We start from the raw sequence: 19,215 nt of genomic DNA, 5'->3' as shown, positions 1-19,215 counted from the left end.
AGGGCTATTTTGGAATTCTTCTAGTTTGAGGCTTGATTGAGGCCTAAAGTTCACACCTTTTTTCTCTGGTATCACACCTTGCGACTGTGGTAATTATGAGGAAATACGTTTGATCATTGTACTTCTTACATGGCATAGTAAGAAATGGGAAGAATGATTCTTTCTATTGTCCAGCTATGATATTAAAGGGCGAATGTTCCTTGTTCAAATGGTGTTGTAATTTTCACCAGATGAAATGAATCATTCCTTAGCAGAATTCTAGATAACTACACGTGACTGTGATTGCAGGTTCCTAGCTGAGTTCAAGGTCAGCATGCGGTTCAAGGTCAAATTTGTGATCAACCGTATGCCCCTGTGCATGCAGCATAGAGCAGCAGCAATGGTGTACAAGCACAAACTGAAGGAGGTGCTGTTCCCAACTGGACGACTCTCTTCCCATCATCCCCATCTACACAGGTCAGACTTCCTGAAGCACATGAACCGAGGGGAAAATGTACAGCACAGGCCAAACGTTTGGACACACCTTCTCATTCAAATGAATAGGAAAGTGTGTCCAGACGTTTGACCTGTACTGTATATAGACTCAGCCATACCTATATAAATCTTCTCTGTATGTCTTTTCTTTACCTAAAATGTATTTTTTCCTTTTAGGTATCATAACACCTGCATGGAAAAAAAAGTCTAACTATGAGCTCATTCCTTTTTGCCTATGTCTCTCTACCATTAGATTGTCTGGGCTTAGGAGTAACCCAGAGCAGTGCAAGGCTATTCAACACATCGTAGCTGGGACTGCAAAACCTGCACCTTATCTGTTATTTGGCCCACCTGGCACAGGTGCTGAGTATGCATGTGTGTGAATGCATCCTCAGGCTGAAATACATGTCTTTTCCTCTATAGTAACATGTAAAGTATCTTTTTACATACATTTTTCAGGTAAAACAGAGACTTTGGTGGAAGCTGTCAGACAGATAGTAAAAACCCATCCATCATGCACCATCCTGGTGTGTGTTCCTTCTAATAGCGCAGCTGATCACATCTGTGAAAAGATTCTGGAGGGCCCGATAGACATCCACAAGTTCTATCGCTTTTATGCCCTCCACCATCCTCTGGGAAATATTCGCCTAAACGCTAAGGTATACGCTGTTCTTGTTTCGACTCAATTCTTCAGAAATCAACAAAGACAGAAATTAGAATAAATACAAAATTAAAAAAAAAGGGGATTATTTGGGAACATTTTCTAATAAGGGTTTCATCAGGGTTGTTTTAAGGGTTCTTGAATATGATTATAATAATTTGTGAAGAGTTCTGCTACTTAAATAAAATAATAGTATTCACTCTGATTTCCTTTTGTTTATAACTTTGCGGGTAGCAAAGACTTGAGGTGATTAATTAAACTAGAGAAGTGAGATATGTGTTTGCTTATTTTTTATGTTTAATGTGCATTTTTTCCTGTAGTTTCCCTGCAACCTGAACCGTTCAAAAAATGCATTTATGGCTCCTTCCAAAGAGGCGCTTATGAAGTACAAGATCATAATCACCACTCTGCAAACTGCTGGAAGGTACAGTAACTAATGCAATGAGACATAGTATTCTACTAACACAAGCAGATACTGAACTGTCAGATACATAATGGCAGAACACTTTGATTTTAACATCATTATGAATCTAATTTTCATTTGTTAAATGATCGTATCAAATCAGATTGTCAAGCTTATGCAACTATATTTTCATTGGTAAACATGTTTATATATTCATGCAGTTACTGTGTAAATATAAATATAATTAAACTGTAAATAATGTTGAGTCACAGTACTTTCGCTGTCCTTTGTAACACTCAGTTTTTTTATTGCATTCATTTGAATTTCAATTGGTTGAAATTCTGGTTTAATTGTTTTGCTGTACACAAAAAAAAATATTATTTTAATGCCAATTACTTGTAACAAATTTTAACATAGATTTGGAAAATTTTTTTCTTCAATTTTTTTGTATTTCTCCAGGCTCGTGACAGGAGGGATTCCTCCCGGTCATTATAATTACATCTTTGTGGATGAGGCAGGTCAGGCTGCAGAAACAGAGTGTATCATCCCTATAGCAGGTGAGAACACCTTCATGTTTGATATTCAGAATTGTTACCTCAAACTGTGCCTTGTCTTAAAATACTAATTATTTGTGATCGGCGTGCAGGTTTACTGAAACCAGAGACATGCCAGTTAGTGCTGGCTGGAGATCCTAAACAATTAGGCCCCATCATCACATCCAAAATAGCGAGGAAACATGGCATGGGTGAGTACATGGCTATGTATGCAAAATAAAACATCAGTAGGGTCTGTGACATTTCTGAACAAAACAATACGTTTCTATTTTGAGGAATACAGAAAATTTTTGTTGAATGAAACTTCAATTTACTGCAGATTCAGAAAATATAACTGAAAGTTTTGATGAGTCCACCCATCAGATGTTAATTATTATTTCTCTGTTTAGGTGTGTCCTTGTTGGAGCGTCTGATGAGGGACATTGAGCTATATAAGTCACATGAGATACATGGGTTTAACCATCGTTTTGTCACAAAGTTACTAAGAAACTACAGGTGTGGTATTGTTTATACTATACTTTTCACAGTGGCCCTTGTTAGTTTACTTTATTTCATTCCTCAATCTTCCAGGTCCCATCCTGCAATCCTAAAAGTCCCCAATGAGCTCTTCTATGAAGGAGAACTCCAGCCATATGCCCAAAAAGAGAAATGTTCTTCATACTGCAAATGGGAAGGCCTGCCCAGCAAAGTAAACAAACGCACACACACCAAATGAATGTGAAGTTCTCTCCAACATCTATTCTCATTTTGTTCTGTGTGTCAGGATTTCCCTTTGATCTTCCATGGAGTGGCAGGCTCTAATGAACGTGATGCCAACAGTCCTTCTCTTTACAACCTTGCAGAGGTAGACGTTTTAAAAGAATACTTAAAATCCATCCTTTATTGTCTTCACAAAAAGGGGGTGACCAAAATTCCACCAGGAGAAATCGGCATCATCTCCCCATACAGAAAACAAGTGAGTACACTTCAACAGTAGCCCACCCATGTTATAGGATAGCCTGGATATGACAGGTTTTCCCACCATAGATAGATAGATAGATAGATAGATAGATAGATAGATAGATATGGCTTGAATTATTTTTATTAGGGTTAAATGCTGTAAGAACCAATATCGCATTTAAAGGTGATCTTGTTCACACTTCCCTTTTTTGTGCCGACAGGTGGAGAAAATCCAGAGCGCTCTCTACATGGATAAAGATCTCAGGAAGGAAAACTTGGAAAACATTCTGGTAGGAAGATGGTGTGAGTGGCTGTCTGCTGTGTAAGATGTCAGAGATTCTTTACCTGCATTCAACAAATTTTCTTTTTGTGTTTTCGTAGGTTGGTTCGGTAGAGCAGTTTCAGGGAAAAGAGTTCAAAGTGATTCTGGTGTCTACAGTGCGTAGCAATCCAAAACTGACCGCGCACAAGGAAAAATTCTCTTTGGGCTTTGTTTCTAATGAGAAGGTGATAAACATACGCAAATCAAAAAAACTTTTTGTGAACAGTAGCAGCACCAGCTCAAAAATTCACAGACAAACATTAATGCACACATACTAACCGAAATTGTCTACTCAGAGATTCAACGTGGCGGTGACCCGAGCCCAAGCTCTACTTATTGTGGTGGGAGATCCGAGAGCCTTGAAGACTGATCATATCTGGAATAAGTAATGCTATAGGTGCTCATCAGTCTAACATTGTCTGTAGTGAAGAATGGCTTTTCACACGCTCCAAACCATGACTTCTATTTTTAGGTTTATTTATTACTGCTTCAGCAACGGGGCCTATCGTGGCATTACAGTCTCAGAGGCAGAGGAAGATGCATTAAAAATGATGTAGCGACACACCCTACGCCAATAAGCACAATAAAATACTCACACACACTGCACTTTCTGTTCTCTGGAAATTGCCTTGAAGCTGATTTTTTTTTTCCCCCTGATTTCTTTATCTTCTGTCCACGTTTATACTTCAACCAGCTGAGGAGCAGCTGATGCCTTACTCCTGCTGGAACATCAAGAAGACTAAAAATAAAACACTGGATGTGAAACCGACAGCAAAGTGTGCACTCTGCCTTAAAGCTAATATTTAAAACAATGTTTTGTTTTAAGGAATTCTTAGTTAACTACCTTTCACAGCCATTGATTTATGTTGCATTCATCAGCTGTTTCTATGAATGTTGTTGAAGAGTGTGTACAAAGCATATTATCACAAGATGTACTGTACACGTTTGAATTATTATTACACAGATCTTTGATTACTTAAAAAAAAAAAAGTTTAATCTAATTTAGCTGGAATCAACTGCTTTAAGAAGAACCCTAAAGACCCTGACTTTGGGAAAATCCCTGCAAAATTTCCGAGGTTGGACTCACCAAAATGCATTTGGACACATCTATTCATAGTGATGATGTTGATGATGATAAATAATTCAAATACAGTACAGGCCAAAAGTTTGGACGCACCTTCTCATTCAAATGAATAGGACAAAACCCTTGGCCTGTTCTGCGTATAGTTAACATGCACTTCATTTTTCTGGCTGACTCATCATAATTGCATGTTTTGGGGGTTGGGATGTGTTTTCGGTTTCGTTTCTTCACGCCTTGTGCCAGCGTCACATCTTAACTTTCGTTCCTCCCGGCCGCACAGTCCGGGCTGAGTCGAGTGTGGCACCGCCCCTGCGGCCTGTTAAAGCGGTTCGATTTTATCCGGGATTTTCCACACATCCTCCCACCGTCGGGTTGGTAGCAGCGTCTGATTAAACGCGGTCAAAGCGATTGTTTTTTCCTTGTCATCATGGTTAAACATGATTTAAAGTCAAGTTGCATAGTCGGACTGGACTTCTATAAGTTTTTGAAGGAGACTCAACGGACATCAATAAAAAACAGACTTGATCTCAGAGACATTTACAACAATGAGTTCAGGCGCAGGTGAGTTTCCTCTTCTTAGGGACACGATGTCTGTTTATGGATGTAAGTTTCATAATTTTTTTTTTTTTTTTTAATTAAATGTTTTTGTCTTTCTCTAAGGGATGCACAATTCAAGGACCCCAACTTTGGTTCAGTCCTTTATGCCCTGAAAACCGCCGGCAAAATAAAGAGACGAAGAGATGTCATTCACTTCAATCCCTCGGTAGGCACTTTTATATCTATGATATAGCTGAGACATGTCAGCTCAGTCTTTATGTAGATGTAGGTCTTGTTGTGGTGGCAAAAATTTTAAGAATTCCTAACCAGAAAGTCTTCCTGCGTCAGCTGTCTTGAGTTTTAATAAGAATTCACACAACAGCATGAACAGTCAGTGGGCGAGTGAGCTAGATCTTCTGAAACAAAACAAAACAATTAGTCAAAACATATAGCGCTCCTGTCGATAGCCAAGATATACAGTGTTCCAGCGGTACCGACTTGTTTTCATAACAACCTCCACCAAGGTGCAACACTCCCTTTAGAGCTCACAGGGCCATCCCGAGTAATCAACAATGTCATGCACCTATCACAAAGGCCTCTTTATTTATGGCACGCTCCAACCTGTGTCAGCTGGACCCTCTGCTGCATCTCAAAGCACTGTCACAACAGGGGTCAATCAGGCAACATACACTGCATCTATATGATGAATACAATACAGAGTATGAAGGTACCAGATGGGTTAAATAGCAGAATTTTCCATCACACGGTCATCCAGACACAGTTTATAAGCAGGCCGAAGTGTCGGGTAAGATCAAAGCCAGGATAAAGGTTTTATTCCCTCACAGACAAATCCCGACAGTCATGAGCATATAATTACAAGGCACTTATCATTAAATATGTCAGGAGAGTGTACGGACGATATTAAGCTTTGCACCAGAAGAGGTGAGTTATGGGCTTGACTTTTTGGTAGTCAAATCATAACAGCGCTTATAGTTCAACAGGAAGAATTCAAAGCATCAATCGAACGCAAAGGTCTCATATACTGAGACTGAAAGGTCCTGAATTAGTGTAAAATCTTTGGCTTTCGTTGATCTATCATGATCTATCACTGGCACACAATTTTACCTTATTTATTGATGGTGAAAGAAAGCACCGCGCAGGCATGGAGTCTGTTGAAGCTGGGCACAGAGTCCCACAGAACAGAGTCAGAGGAGAGGAGCTTCCCAATGTTATCTTACTGTATACACAAGATAACATCCCTGGCAACCCACTTCAGGTCAGAGGTAATTCACAAAGCCACAGTTCCTCCTCGCTTTGTAGAAAGGCCTAAAGATTTACGTTACATCTCTGGAGAGGGACATCATATAACCCGTTATTTGTGAAGGGCGATGTCTCTGTTTCTTTTCCCACAGACGCATTCTTGAAAGCCAGGTCAGAGTTAAAAAGCATTCCGGTCTAAGGCAAAGCCTAGGTGCAGAAACGTAAAGAGGTAAACTGGCTCTCTTTCACAACTCCACAAAGAGTTTGGTCTAGACCTGCTCTATGTGTAAAGTGCCTTGATGTAGCTATATAAATACATTTGATTTGATAAAACACATTAAGTTATTGAAAAAAATATGTACACTAATATTTTTCCATCATTTATATTATACATTTTTATTTCTTTTTCTACAGACACTTCAAACTGTGGTTATCCTTTGCTGGTTAAAGAGAAACACATACAGCACAGGCCAAAAGTTTGGACACACCTTCTCATTCAAATGAATAGGAAAGTCCAAACTTTGGCCTGTACTGTTTTCAGGCTAATTCTCTAGTTTTGGCACACCCTTACATTATGTGCATCAAGGGCACAGTGGTTAGACAGCCTTCAGTAGAATTTTAAATCCCTTGATTCGAAGTGGTATGTTCTAAATTAATTCAGATTAAGAAACTATGCAGGGTGGACATATAACTAGTTTTTGCAATTATATTATTCATAATTAAAACCATTTACTCTACATTAATCAAAGGTGAAAGTCTGTTACACGTGACTCACTTTAAATAACTGATGTCAGAGATACAACTCCACACCATATGACGGGGATACTTTTACAGTAATGATACAGTTTTATTGTTTTATTTATTTTTATTAGGTTGTTAAAACGATGGTGTGGTGACTGTGGATGACACACTGTGTACTTGTGAGGTTTTCTCACACACACACACACACACACACACACACCTTATATTTTACAGCTACATTTCAGAAGCAAATTAGGTTAATATCTATTTAACAGCTATCATTATTATGCAATTTAAGACTTAATGCACCAGAAACATATAACATATTTAGTGTTTTTTTTTTTTTAGTAATCCCTTTTATGATTTCGGTGTCTCAAAGGGACCTTAGGCCACATTTCAGATGTCGTTTGTTTTCGGTTTCATCAAGAGTCACTCTTTCCTTCCTCTAAACTTTGAAGTTTTCACTCTAATAAATATTCAACACCACATACAACAACTTTCAACAAAATCACAAATTTACACAAAAAAGAAAAGATAACTACATTACAACTACATTGTGAATAACCATTTTTTCTTTAGCGCAACTACGCGAGTGCTCTTTTCACAGATTTACCTAATCAATGTGAAAGAAATCTTATGAGCTGGCTGATCTATGATCGAGCTGGGCAATAATTTTCCATTAAAATCGATGAATCAGTGACTGTAAAAAATATATATGATATGTTTGTCTTTATTAAGTTGGCATTTGCTATCTCCCTTGTTCTCAGCAGCACCAGGAAATATCGTGTATTACTTAATACTTTACCTTCTTTTTGGCTGGAAATGCACATCCTGAATCTATGATGCAAGAAGTTTCAGAAAACCCAGATGCCTTAAATTAACATAGAAATAGAGAATAGAGAAGCATAAAATACTAACTAAATGTCTCATTTAGTTACTGTACATTGTACCACAGCACATATCCTTCACGTGTGAATATTCTATTTCACACAAAATATAAAACACAGCCACCTAAATCACTTCGTAGATTTTCATGCATTACTTTCTCATGATGTGATGCCTTTATGACCTTGGATGTGATAAGTAGCCAATTGGGAACCAGGCTGTTCGCCTTGATGTCTTAATGCATGTCCTTGAGACAGACAGTTAACTCCTACTTATGACTTATAAGTGAACTGTGCGAACTCCCAAAAAAATGTAAAGAATGCCAAATTTATATGCTTTTTAACATACCAAGAATTTGTAACTAACCCAAGCTAAGAAGTTGTTTTCTTATGTAAACCATATTGTGTGATCTTATTTTGTGATACGAGGAATTGCTAATGCTTTGCAAATGATTGATAAAAAGTTTTCAATTGATTCACAATAATAGCAGAATTTAGACTTCCTGTCCAGAGCTCACCACACTTTCATGTATTTTAAACATATGTTTAAAATCAATTTGTGTGAGTATCGATATATCGATACCACAGAATCGATGTCTCCATCATTAGTGGTCAGCTCATTCAGGAGCTCATGAAAGGCTGACACTGCTGGCTCGCATCAACAACATCTCACCACTCCGGGTAACATTGTACATAAAACAGAAGTGTCCCTCTCCAATGAACAAGTAAACCAGTGACTGCCTCATCAGCTGGCTAAAAGATTAATTAGATGGCTACATTAATGTGTTAATGTGCATTAATTTGTTTACAAAAAAAAGAAAAAGTGGTTTTTCAATATAATGCAGTTGTTATTTTTATCTATTTTTTATTTATATATTGCTATCTGGACACATTTGCTCTTTAGCTTAAACAGACAAGTATTTATATACTTCCTTCTTTCGTGACTTTTTTTTTTGCCCTAACAAAATGAAACACAGTTAATGAATATTAACTGTGATTAATCTAAATTACAGAAGCTATGAGAATAATCTGATGCAACATTTTAATCATTTGACAGTCCTCTTATTTATAAATAAAAGAGAACAGCACATATTTTGTTTTCGTTGTTGTTTTAAATAAACAACTGTAATGGTTCAGTTTGAAAGGAAAGGCTGTGACTGAGGCCCAGAATCTGGGGGGGGGGGGGGGGGGGGGATGTTACCCTTTCTCTGAAATGAAACCAGGAAATGTAAAAAAACAAAAAACAAACAAACAGCCAAATGTCAGTCTTGAAGGTTAACCTGTCTCTCTTTTAAAAGAGAAATCCCCAATAAACTTTAGTACTTTATATTCAAATAAATATTTGAGGTTGCAATAAGGCAAAATTATCAGTGATTAATTTTGGGTTTATTTAACATATAGATGGGCACAGATTTAGTACTAAAGCAGACGGATGAGGACATCTTTATGTCTGTTACTGCTGATGAAAATAACAAAAAGTTGACTTAATTTTTTTTCTCCATCTCAAGATAAAATTGATATGTGATCCTCTGCACAGGTTACAGATCTTTATGTGGACCAGAGGCAAACACCCAGAGGGCATCAGGCACGAGGTGTGCACAATGGAGCGGCCAGTCCTGACTTAGTGCGGGCTTGCCCACCACATGAAGCAGTTACAGGAGTTCAAGCCTGTGGGCAACTAGCCAGTAGTCTCCTGAACCAACTGAGTACGCACAGGTAACAGGAACAACTAATGAGAGCCTTCTTTTGTTTACCTTGCTCTCTGAAAGCCTTTTAAGTAAGTAAAATTTATTTATAGAGCACTTTTCATAGATTAAAAAAAAAAAAAAATCACAAAGTGCTTTACAGCAAGAATAAAATGCAGTAAAATACAGAGATGACAAAAAAAACAAGTAATTTCACAGATGCCCGAGAATATCAACATCAGGGATGTTCTGTTTCTACTGTTTCTGTCTACCCCACAGCAGTGAGTCCAATATGTTTCAGTCACTTTTTACACAAGCTGGAAACCAGTGATTTTAGTTTGACGTTGACTACAGTGTATGTGTAAAATGGTTGAATCACTGTGAAGTCATCTGTTCTTGAATCAGCTAAACACACACACACACACAGCCTGTTATCAGAATAAATATATAAATATCATAAATAAATAAAATATAAATATATCGTATCATATAAATAAATATATTGACAGTAGAAATTGTGTTTCTTTCTTCATTAGAAAAAGTTATTTAAACTTGACATTCAAAAAAAAAAATCTCTTTGGACTACACAAAAATCACACTTGATTTACTTGTGTGCTGAAGTAAAATGGAACAGGAAGTACTGTGGTTAGGGCTGTAGGCATAAAATGCGAGGGCGAGCATAACTGAGACTCACAGACTCACAGCAGCAGTCCAAACGGTTTTGAATTAGACATCTTTTTAGTTAACAGCTATTGCTCCTGCTGTATTATTTCTTCAAGCACAGATTAAACACCTGTAAGAACACACTTGAGTCTTGAATCTGATGAAATACTGATAACCAAAGTCACACACTGCCCTGACCCTAACCCTTTGGGATGCATAACCTTATATATACACATATATATAATGCATTCATGAACAATTTTGTTTATGCACCCACAGAGATTTGTTCATTGCTGACAAAAATGGTATCAGCATCACCTCGGACTCACCCATTGAGAACGGAAAGCTTTCTTTGTGTGTGCAAAACACAGAGGTACTTGTATTGTAAACTTTCTGTATGGGATCATCTGTTGGTCAATGTACTAATGTTCACTTTTCATGCTTATATTTTTCTTTTTTCTTTTTTTTTAAACAGTACACGGCAAAGCTGACTGTGAAAAACGTTGGGGCAGAACCTGTGTATTTCATCAGTTACACCCCACTGTACAAGCTTCAATACTTCACACTGCTGGATGAGCACAAAGTGACCAAAACAAATCCACTGGCAATCCAAGCGGGTAACACCAAAGTCCCTATTTATTCTAATTTAAAATCATGATGATCATGATCCTTTTTGGGGGCGAGAATTATGAGTGCAATAAATTACAATGCATAGCTGACATATAAATGTATATTGTTTCTTGATTGCAGGTGACAGCTATGAAATCAAGGTTGACTTCCGCTGCACTACGGTTGGCTTCTATGAAGCTGCACTGGCTTTTGAATTTAAACCAGACCTGCAGCACTCCACCGCTACTTTCACAATTGTGCGCTCTGTTGAGGTTCACTTCATAACATCATTGGGAATAGAGCTGGCACCCACAGCACCGTTCAGACCTCAACCCCTCCTTGCCTGTGCATCTGTATCATCCAGTGAAATTGTGGATGGGCAGCCACCTGAGAGGTATAACTGATCACGCAGCTCACATTGTTAAATATACAGAAAATATATTAATTGAAATGTTGGACATCTCATATGTTCTCTCCATTGATATCTTACTTTTCCCATTTTGTCTTTTCTTACCAGTCTGTCACTGATGTTACAAAATGAGATTCGACTGCAAAAGTATCCACTACCCAACAATATGTACGACTTGATTAAGTCACTGAAGCATCCCAAAGCCCACAGTGATAAAAGGTAAATTCAGCTCATTTCCAGCTGAAGGTCCATGGTTACAGGATCAAACTGGTTTAAAGCTCAACTTTTTGTTTCCTGGCAAATATCTTGTACAATGTCCACTTGCATTGACAGCAGTGTTAGAAAAGAGCTTATTGTTATGTAAGGTGATTATTAACATCTGACCAAAGACGCAGACTCTTTCCTTAGGTGCTTTTTTGGATTCTGGTCAATGTATGTGCCAAACATATATCGACACAATTTCCTGCAATCTGGTTTTCCGAGCGTGAACACATGCCAAAATATACATGAATGATATATGTAAGATGGCTTCTGTTCAGAAGTATCTACACTGCCAATTTGTTTCTTTTGCTTTGGTTCGTTTAGAAGGGTCTTGCTGGAAAGTCCCTTAAGGTGGATGAACTATGCTGAGAAGCTGAAGCTGCTGCTGCATCTGGAGGAGTGTCAGATGGAGGTGGACATCAAGAAATACAACATCCCAAACAATGAACGTGAGCATGCGACCATGGAACTGGACCGCAACAACAGGAATCTTCTTGTGCTGGAGGTAAATATGCGAACATTTAAATCCTCACATAATCTGTTTGTCCCTTCCTTACTTGCTCATCTGATATTCTCACAATAAGAGCTACTAGTTCACATTAAATGTTTTAATTATTCTTATTATTTTTACCAAGCTGGAACCTCCAAGGCTGCAAATTGAAACACGGAAGTGCCAGAATCTGCCGATGCTCAAATCAGCATTTTAACCCAACTTTGCAGTAGAAATAAACATATTTCCTCCCCTGTGACAACTGTACAGGGGGTGGAGTTTTAATATTTGCATTTAGATTTCACACTTCTATGTAACTGGGGAAAAAACTTGTTCAAGAAGACCCTTCAGTCTCAGCCCTACACACATCCCTCGTCTTTGTACATGTTTGGATTATCTGGGAATTAGGAGGAATAAGACACTGCCAAGATCTCAGAGCATCCAACTCTGAGCTTTAAAACCGCTCTTCAGAAACCTGAGGGTGATGTCACAGAGCCCATGCCCATCTCTTGTCATCCAATGCCGGATTTTTAACTCATTAGCATCCACACTATCTGATCAGAGGGAGTTTAAAAAAAAAAAAAAAAAAAAGTCAATGAAGCGTGATGGTTTAGGCATCATTTTAAAGGAGAATAAAAAGTATTGTTAGTATTTTTAGACGACAAAAGGGAACAATAAAAATAATAAAACAGACATCATACCTTTACAGAGAGACAATTGATATCGCATTAAGACGAACAGTCCACTGCTATAAACAATTGACAGTGACCAATCAACCTCACATTCATGTTTTTGTGTTTTGGGAGCAAGACAGATTTTGGAACCCAAAGAGACACAGCCCCAGGATCCAGATCTGCAAGGAGCAAATCTGAATCCAGGATGGCAGAGCTCATCACAGCACTGCCGTGCTGACCTGGACAAAACCTTTGCATGTTTGAAAAATGTCTTTGTTGTTGGTCACGTGCCAGGTGCCTGGCGTCTCTGAGAACCGCCCGTCTGTGCTACGAGGAGATAATTTGACGGTGTGGCCAATTGGAAAAGGTTATAAGAAATACCGCGGCTACGTCCACAATGTGGAGCTTGACAGCGTCAAACTGGGATTTGCTGCAGAGTAAGATCAAGACCATACACTGACATACAATGATTAAGACATGTAGATTTGGTTTGACTTTGACTTTCTTCATAGGTTGCTCAATCTCTTTGTGAAAAACATGAAGTTCCACGTGGAATTCTCGTTCAACCGCCTGACTCTGTGTGTTCAGCACAGAGCAGCAGAACTAGCCATTTCACACAGACTGGGAAATGTGCTGTTCCCTGCTGCACCTGCCAACTCTCCTCAACCAACTGAGCTTCCCGATCTCAGGTCAGGCATATAGGCTGCTGAGTGCATCCGTTATATCCATCTATGATGACCAAATGACTAATGTAGGACTGTAAGATCATTTATCTGTAAATATGCCCATACATCTTAACAAGTGCCAGCTAATTCTCCCAATTTCTGACAACTTTTGACTCCTATTCTTCATTTGGTAGCTATCCATTGTAATTTCCCTCCATGCATTTGAATTTGTCCTGTGATAATCATTGAAGTAACAGTCTTAACAGCCATCAGTATATTAGTTTAACATTTATCTTGGGTACATGCTCATAGGCTGTTTGATTCGAAGCTGGAGAAAAACCAGGAGCAGTATGAAGCAGTACAACACATTATAGCTGGTTCATCCAAACCTGCCCCTTACCTGGTGTTTGGGCCACCTGGAACAGGTACAGAAAGTCAGAAATCAGTATAAGCTTTCTCTTTGGTGCTGTGTAATCAATTTCATTTTAACTGAACTGTTCAGAAAGTCAGAACTGGGTCTCTGTGTGTTCAGGTAAAACTGTGACTATGGTTGAGGCCATCAAACAGATAGAGAAGACCCAGGGCTCCTGCCGTATTCTGGCCTGCGCTCCTTCCAACAGTGCTGCCGACCTGCTCTGCCAAAAGATTATGGAACACATGGATAAACGTAAAGTGTACCGCATGTACGCCAAGAGCTTCAACACAACATGCGTCCCTGAAGAGCTAAAAGTAAGGCATCTTGTGCTCTCTCTCGCTGCTGCAGTGGTCAATTGATGACACAAAGCATCAGGAACTCACATTCTTTGTTGCAACAATGGTACTCTGAGCTTTACATGATTTTCTTCACTCTCATTCACAGGCATGCTCTAACCTGGCAGGGGACTATTTTCAGTTTCCTTTGAAAGAGAAGTTGATGGAGTACAAGATCATGGTCACCACGCTGATAACTGCCGGAAGGTAGTGAATAATTCACACTGCAGTCTGCTCACTAGTACACAAACTAAGTAGCATTTCGTGGATTCTTTCACACTGCAGTATTTACATCTTCTTTGTGTTCTCTGTAATTCAAAATGCTAGTTCCACACACTTGTGTGGGAGTCACTTTGCTACCATGGACCATGTCTCTGATCTCCACAGGCTGGTCACAGGTGGCATTCCTCCAGGACATTTCACTCATATATTTGTGGACGAGGCAGGACACGCAGTGGAAACTGAATGTTTAATCTCATTAGCAGGTAAAGAGAACAAAGGACTCTGAGTCGCTAAAAAAGCTGCACAAGCAGTTCAATGGACTGAAGGATGAACTGATTATAATTTAGTGGCTAAATTTCAAAGGACAAAGACACTGAACTGAACTTGCTTTCTATGCTTCTGTTTCTGACACTAAAAAGGGCTACTCTGTCCGGAGACTGGGCAGGTCGTTTTGGCTGGAGACCCCAAACAGCTTGGACCAATTATCAGATCCACGTTTGCCCTAAAATACGGCTTGGGTAGGTGCACGCATACACACACATAGATAGTTTTCATTTAAATAAAAAGGAGAATGCACAGTTCTGCGTCTCAGTTTATGCCTCCAAACATTTGACATGTTCAAGGAGTTAAAAGCTCTCCTGTTTGTAGGAGTTTCTCTCTTGGAGCGCCTGATGACTAATTTCTCTGTGTACCAGAAGAAGGACGGCAAGTTCAACAATCACTTTGTGACCAAACTGCTGCGCAACTACAGGTGTGATAAGACAATCATAAGTCACTGCCTGACAGAAATGATATTTAATTTCTTATCATTTTCATTTAATTTCTGACATATCAGGTCCCATCCAGCCATTCTAAAAATTCCCAACGAGATGTTCTATGACAACGAGCTGCTGTGTTGTGCAGATGAATATTTACGCAACTCCTACTGCAGTTGGGAGCATCTCCCTCCAAAGGTAAGGATCGCTGCTGCACATGTAGACAGACACTGAACATATAGAAATAAAAACTTTAAAAATGAAACCAATATGCCTTTGCACTATCGATTGTAGAGCTGAAACAATTAGCCGAGTGATAGATTGTCTGAATAACAGAAAAAGAAAAGGGGGCACATGGTCGTTAAGTACTTCTGCATTTGGTTGAAACCCACCAAAGCCATTGCTGGTTATATTTATCGTCTCAGTATATTTATTTATTTATTTGTTTGTTTGTTTGTTTATTTGCAAATATTACCTCTAGACTTAGATTCAATAGTTTCATCCCCAGACCTGTTACATTAATCAAATATATCATGCACTTTATGCCAAGGCACATGCACTTGATGTATATATTTAATTGGCTGTTGTATATGAAGTGGACTTAAACTTTTAAACTTACGTTACCTTGTATAATTAAATACAACAAAATTTAATTAAAGTAGCACAATAATTATAATTATCATAACCATTAAAATGAATAAATTATAACACTGAGTTCCCTGGACTTTGGCGTAGTAGCAGCTGTAGGTCTATTTTCTCATTTCTCAATGTGTCGCTGATCTACTTGCTGATCGCTTTCTTTGCTTCGCTCGATCTGACTGACTGAACTTAAAAAGATAACAACTTTGAGTGACGGTGGCCAGCAAAGGACAAAATCCAAATTAAAAACGCGATCACACCACTTGTAGTCTTTGTGTTTTACTGTGTACAACAGTAGCCGTCTATGAGTGAAGAGTGAGTGAGGCACATTTTAATCAGCCGGCCAATGGTGAGTAAGCCTCATTATTTTATCCGCTAAAACATATTTGTACCCGCATTTGGCGGGCGCTAGTTTTAAACCCTGAAGGTAAGTTAAGTCAGCGTAAACAGCAACACAGGCATCCATAGCTGTGTGTTATATTCGTGCGGCCGGTTTTGAATCGTTTGTCGTGTTCTATCGCCCATTGGCAGGTAGGTCAACAGGTACATTTTATACCCTGCTTACTGTCATACTACAGGCTACCAGCTCTCCCTTCTCTGCTGTGCGACAGGCGCTCTCACTCTCACACACTTCATAACATTTGAGCCTCCATTACTGGGCCCGCAGTCAGACTCACCTGTGCAGCGGCAGCTCCGTGTCCTCAGCACTTCCTGTTGTCGGCACAGAGTGCGGAAATGAACCACGCCGCCAGCCAATCACAGGTCTGGGAGGGGAGGGAGCAGCCTGATTGGCCGTAGGAGTCACGTCCTGAAAGCTTCACCTGTGTTAGCAGCTGCGTGCTGTTTTAAGGCATGATGGGTAATTTAGTCCGCACATGATCCCATGATGAAGTTCATGCCACCAAAATCTCACTAAAGCCAACTGCCCGAAGATGGCCGCTCTGCTCATACTTCAATATGTGCAGTTTAAAACCCCCGGAGGAGGACACTGACGTTAACTCACTGACGCTGGGGGAACACCGATAGGCGCACTTCCTGTTTTATTACACCAGAAATAACTTTGCCGGCTGTGCTTACAACAGCTGTGCAAATAACAAACTAGCTGGAAAATATTTTCGGCAATTTATTAATTGGTTCAGTCTTTAAGCACGTTAGCTGGTTCTAGTCAGATATTTTCCTTCCCCTTTCTCTTTTATATGATTGTTCGATATGTCATTGCATCATTTACTTTTCAAGACACATTTGGAGATATTCTAACGCCTCAATTTTTTCCATGTCACTGATGAAATAAGTGAATAATGTTTTTTGTTAGTTTTTTTTTTTTTTTTTTTGGACAGAATGGAAAATAAACAAATGCACATTTGCTTATGCTTTTACACAGAACAGAAATGCTCATACAGCACTTATTTGATTACCTCCAGTTTAACATTAGGTCATCACTGTTTGCAACTCACAACAGAACAGAAATATTCCCATTCATTTCTCTAAATGCAGCATGAAAATGCAAACTTTTTTTTTTTTAATCCTTATTTCACTTTTTGTATTTTTAGGGTCAGGGCTTTCCAGTGATCTTCCATGCCGTCAACGGTAAGGATGAGCGTGAGGCCAGCAGTCCTTCATTCTTCAACAGAGACGAGGTGGAGGTGCTGATGGGCTACCTGAAAAAAGTGTTACAGACACAAGGCAAGAAGGGCCACGGTACAATCTCACCCAAAGACATAGGCATCATCGCCCCCTACAGGAAGCAGGTTGGAATGAATTCAAGTCAACACACACTGCTAGTAAAGTATAATTTAAAAACAACAGATATAGTTCTTTTTTCTTCTTCTTCTTTGCTATAGGTGCAGAAAATCCGTCAAGCTCTGTGCAAAGTTGCCAAGGACCTCAAAATGGATCTGAAGTGGCTTAAAGTAACAAAGTATTTCACACTTAAACACTGAAACACGCAATAGAGGCTTTATCTAAGTTGACAGTTACAAATCTGGGGCAGGTTGGTTGTGTGGAGGAGTTCCAAGGTCAGGAGAGGAAAGTCGTCCTGGTGTCAACAGTTCGTAGCAACCCCAATTATGCAGAAATGGACAAGAAGTTCAGCCTGGGCTTTGTCAAGAATGAGAAGGTATCAAGCCACAAACATGTAAATACTGTTTTAGGTATGCAAATGTTTTACTAACCCACTTCTTGCTTCTCCAGAGGTTCAACGTGGCCTTAACTCGAGCCAAAGCCCTGCTGATTGTGGTGGGAAACCCCATGATACTGAAAAGCGATGCTACTTGGGATCGGTACATATCATGTGGTCTTTTGTCAAGCACACATAATACAGAACTCCATATCAAAGAGCGGTGCCTGATAGCTGTGATGCACCGGTTTGTTTTCTTGCAGCTTCATCAAGTTCTGTAGCGAGAAAGGAGGCTACACTGGCTTTGTCCCTCCACAGGAAGACTCAGAATTTTTAGGGAGACTTGCTGCTCTCAGCATCAGCATGAAACCTGAAGGTGACGCACACTTATTTTCGTTAATATTCCCCCCAAAAAGAACATTTGATTTCATTTTTAAAATTCTTTATTTTCTCATCAGCGGAGACTGCTGAGAGTGTTGTACAGCAGCACCTGGACCCAGAGTGGAGGAATGACCTGTGATCAAAGGATGAACCTAAACGTTTATCCTTGTCAGTTGAAGGGATTCATTTTGCAACTTTGTGCAAAACAGGTGCTGTTTTAAAACAGCAGAAGGGATTCATGTTTACAGATGACAAGTTGTGTTTGGCCATTTCAGTGTATTGTACATAAGCCTCTTTCACATTGCTATTACCTAAGATGAAAATATTGGCCAGTTTTTCACATGCTGATTTAATAAGTCATTTTTTTAACTTTTCTCAGTCATCGTTTATTTCAGTTATGTAGTCATATTGATTTGTTGATTCACTGAACAAACTGTGCATCAGCTTTAATCTGCAAACAGTATATTCAGGTACATTTTGTTATGTTGCAACCTTAAGCTAAAAAAAAACAAAAAAACAACAATCAGAGTCAGGGTGCAGCTCTTGAAAGACTGCAAAAGATTTCTGCTCCATTGAAGGTTCCAGTAATTTTCACCTCGTGAAAGTCTCATATGGAGATGATCAATAGGGATGGAAGGCATCAGAGCTATATTATTTCAGTTTTCCTTTATTCAATTCACTCTGTCATGATAATAATTGCAGATGGATTTTTTTTTCTTTTAGCATGAGGGTGCAAAATTTGATCCAAAAAAAAAAAAAAAAAGCAGCTGTCAGAATACTATGCACTCCGAATATCAAGAGGTGAATAAAATAACTATTTTTGACTGAGGAAGTATGGACATTTTTAAGTCTGTGACCCATTTTTTATTTGTTCTTTCTAAATAAAGATATTTGAAGTATAAAGTACAAAAATTTGAGTCTGCATTTTTCCCCAGTGCAAGTTGTTGAATGGTTTAAAAAAAAAAACATAATTGGATTTTAATATGAACTCAAGAGAAATGCTTTAACTGATACCAAGAACACAAACATTACATGCCCTT

General features: G+C 38.9%; 2 protein-coding genes across 2 annotated transcripts; both read left to right on the top strand.

Annotated features, from left to right (window-relative positions):
• The first annotated feature begins 632 nt into the window (after positions 1 to 632).
• LOC115045662 (putative helicase mov-10-B.2) lies at positions 633 to 3,742 on the top strand. The gene is made up of 11 exons (XM_029505448.1): positions 633 to 834; positions 934 to 1,133; positions 1,456 to 1,559; positions 1,998 to 2,095; positions 2,185 to 2,283; positions 2,482 to 2,587; positions 2,663 to 2,780; positions 2,856 to 3,047; positions 3,253 to 3,321; positions 3,413 to 3,538; positions 3,650 to 3,742. The coding sequence occupies exons 1-11, from the start codon at positions 633 to 635 to the stop codon at positions 3,740 to 3,742; spliced, it is 1,407 nt and encodes a 468-aa protein (XP_029361308.1).
• A 1,020-nt stretch (positions 3,743 to 4,762) lies between these two features.
• Positions 4,763 to 18,938, top strand: LOC115045797 (putative helicase mov-10-B.2). The gene is made up of 23 exons (XM_029505707.1): positions 4,763 to 4,995; positions 5,095 to 5,197; positions 9,394 to 9,572; positions 10,484 to 10,577; positions 10,680 to 10,821; positions 10,955 to 11,207; positions 11,331 to 11,441; positions 11,808 to 11,988; positions 12,942 to 13,084; positions 13,160 to 13,336; positions 13,625 to 13,737; positions 13,845 to 14,041; positions 14,172 to 14,269; positions 14,450 to 14,547; positions 14,704 to 14,802; positions 14,933 to 15,035; positions 15,120 to 15,237; positions 17,229 to 17,426; positions 17,520 to 17,588; positions 17,669 to 17,794; positions 17,869 to 17,957; positions 18,058 to 18,170; positions 18,253 to 18,938. The coding sequence occupies exons 1-23, from the start codon at positions 4,862 to 4,864 to the stop codon at positions 18,312 to 18,314; spliced, it is 3,000 nt and encodes a 999-aa protein (XP_029361567.1). The 5' UTR covers positions 4,763 to 4,861; the 3' UTR covers positions 18,315 to 18,938.
• Positions 18,939 to 19,215: the final 277 nt, after the last annotated feature.

This window comes from Echeneis naucrates, chromosome 7 (assembly GCF_900963305.1).
Source record: "Echeneis naucrates chromosome 7, fEcheNa1.1, whole genome shotgun sequence".
Classification (NCBI taxonomy): domain Eukaryota; kingdom Metazoa; phylum Chordata; class Actinopteri; order Carangiformes; family Echeneidae; genus Echeneis; species Echeneis naucrates.
This window is presented reverse-complemented; position numbering and strand designations above follow the sequence as displayed.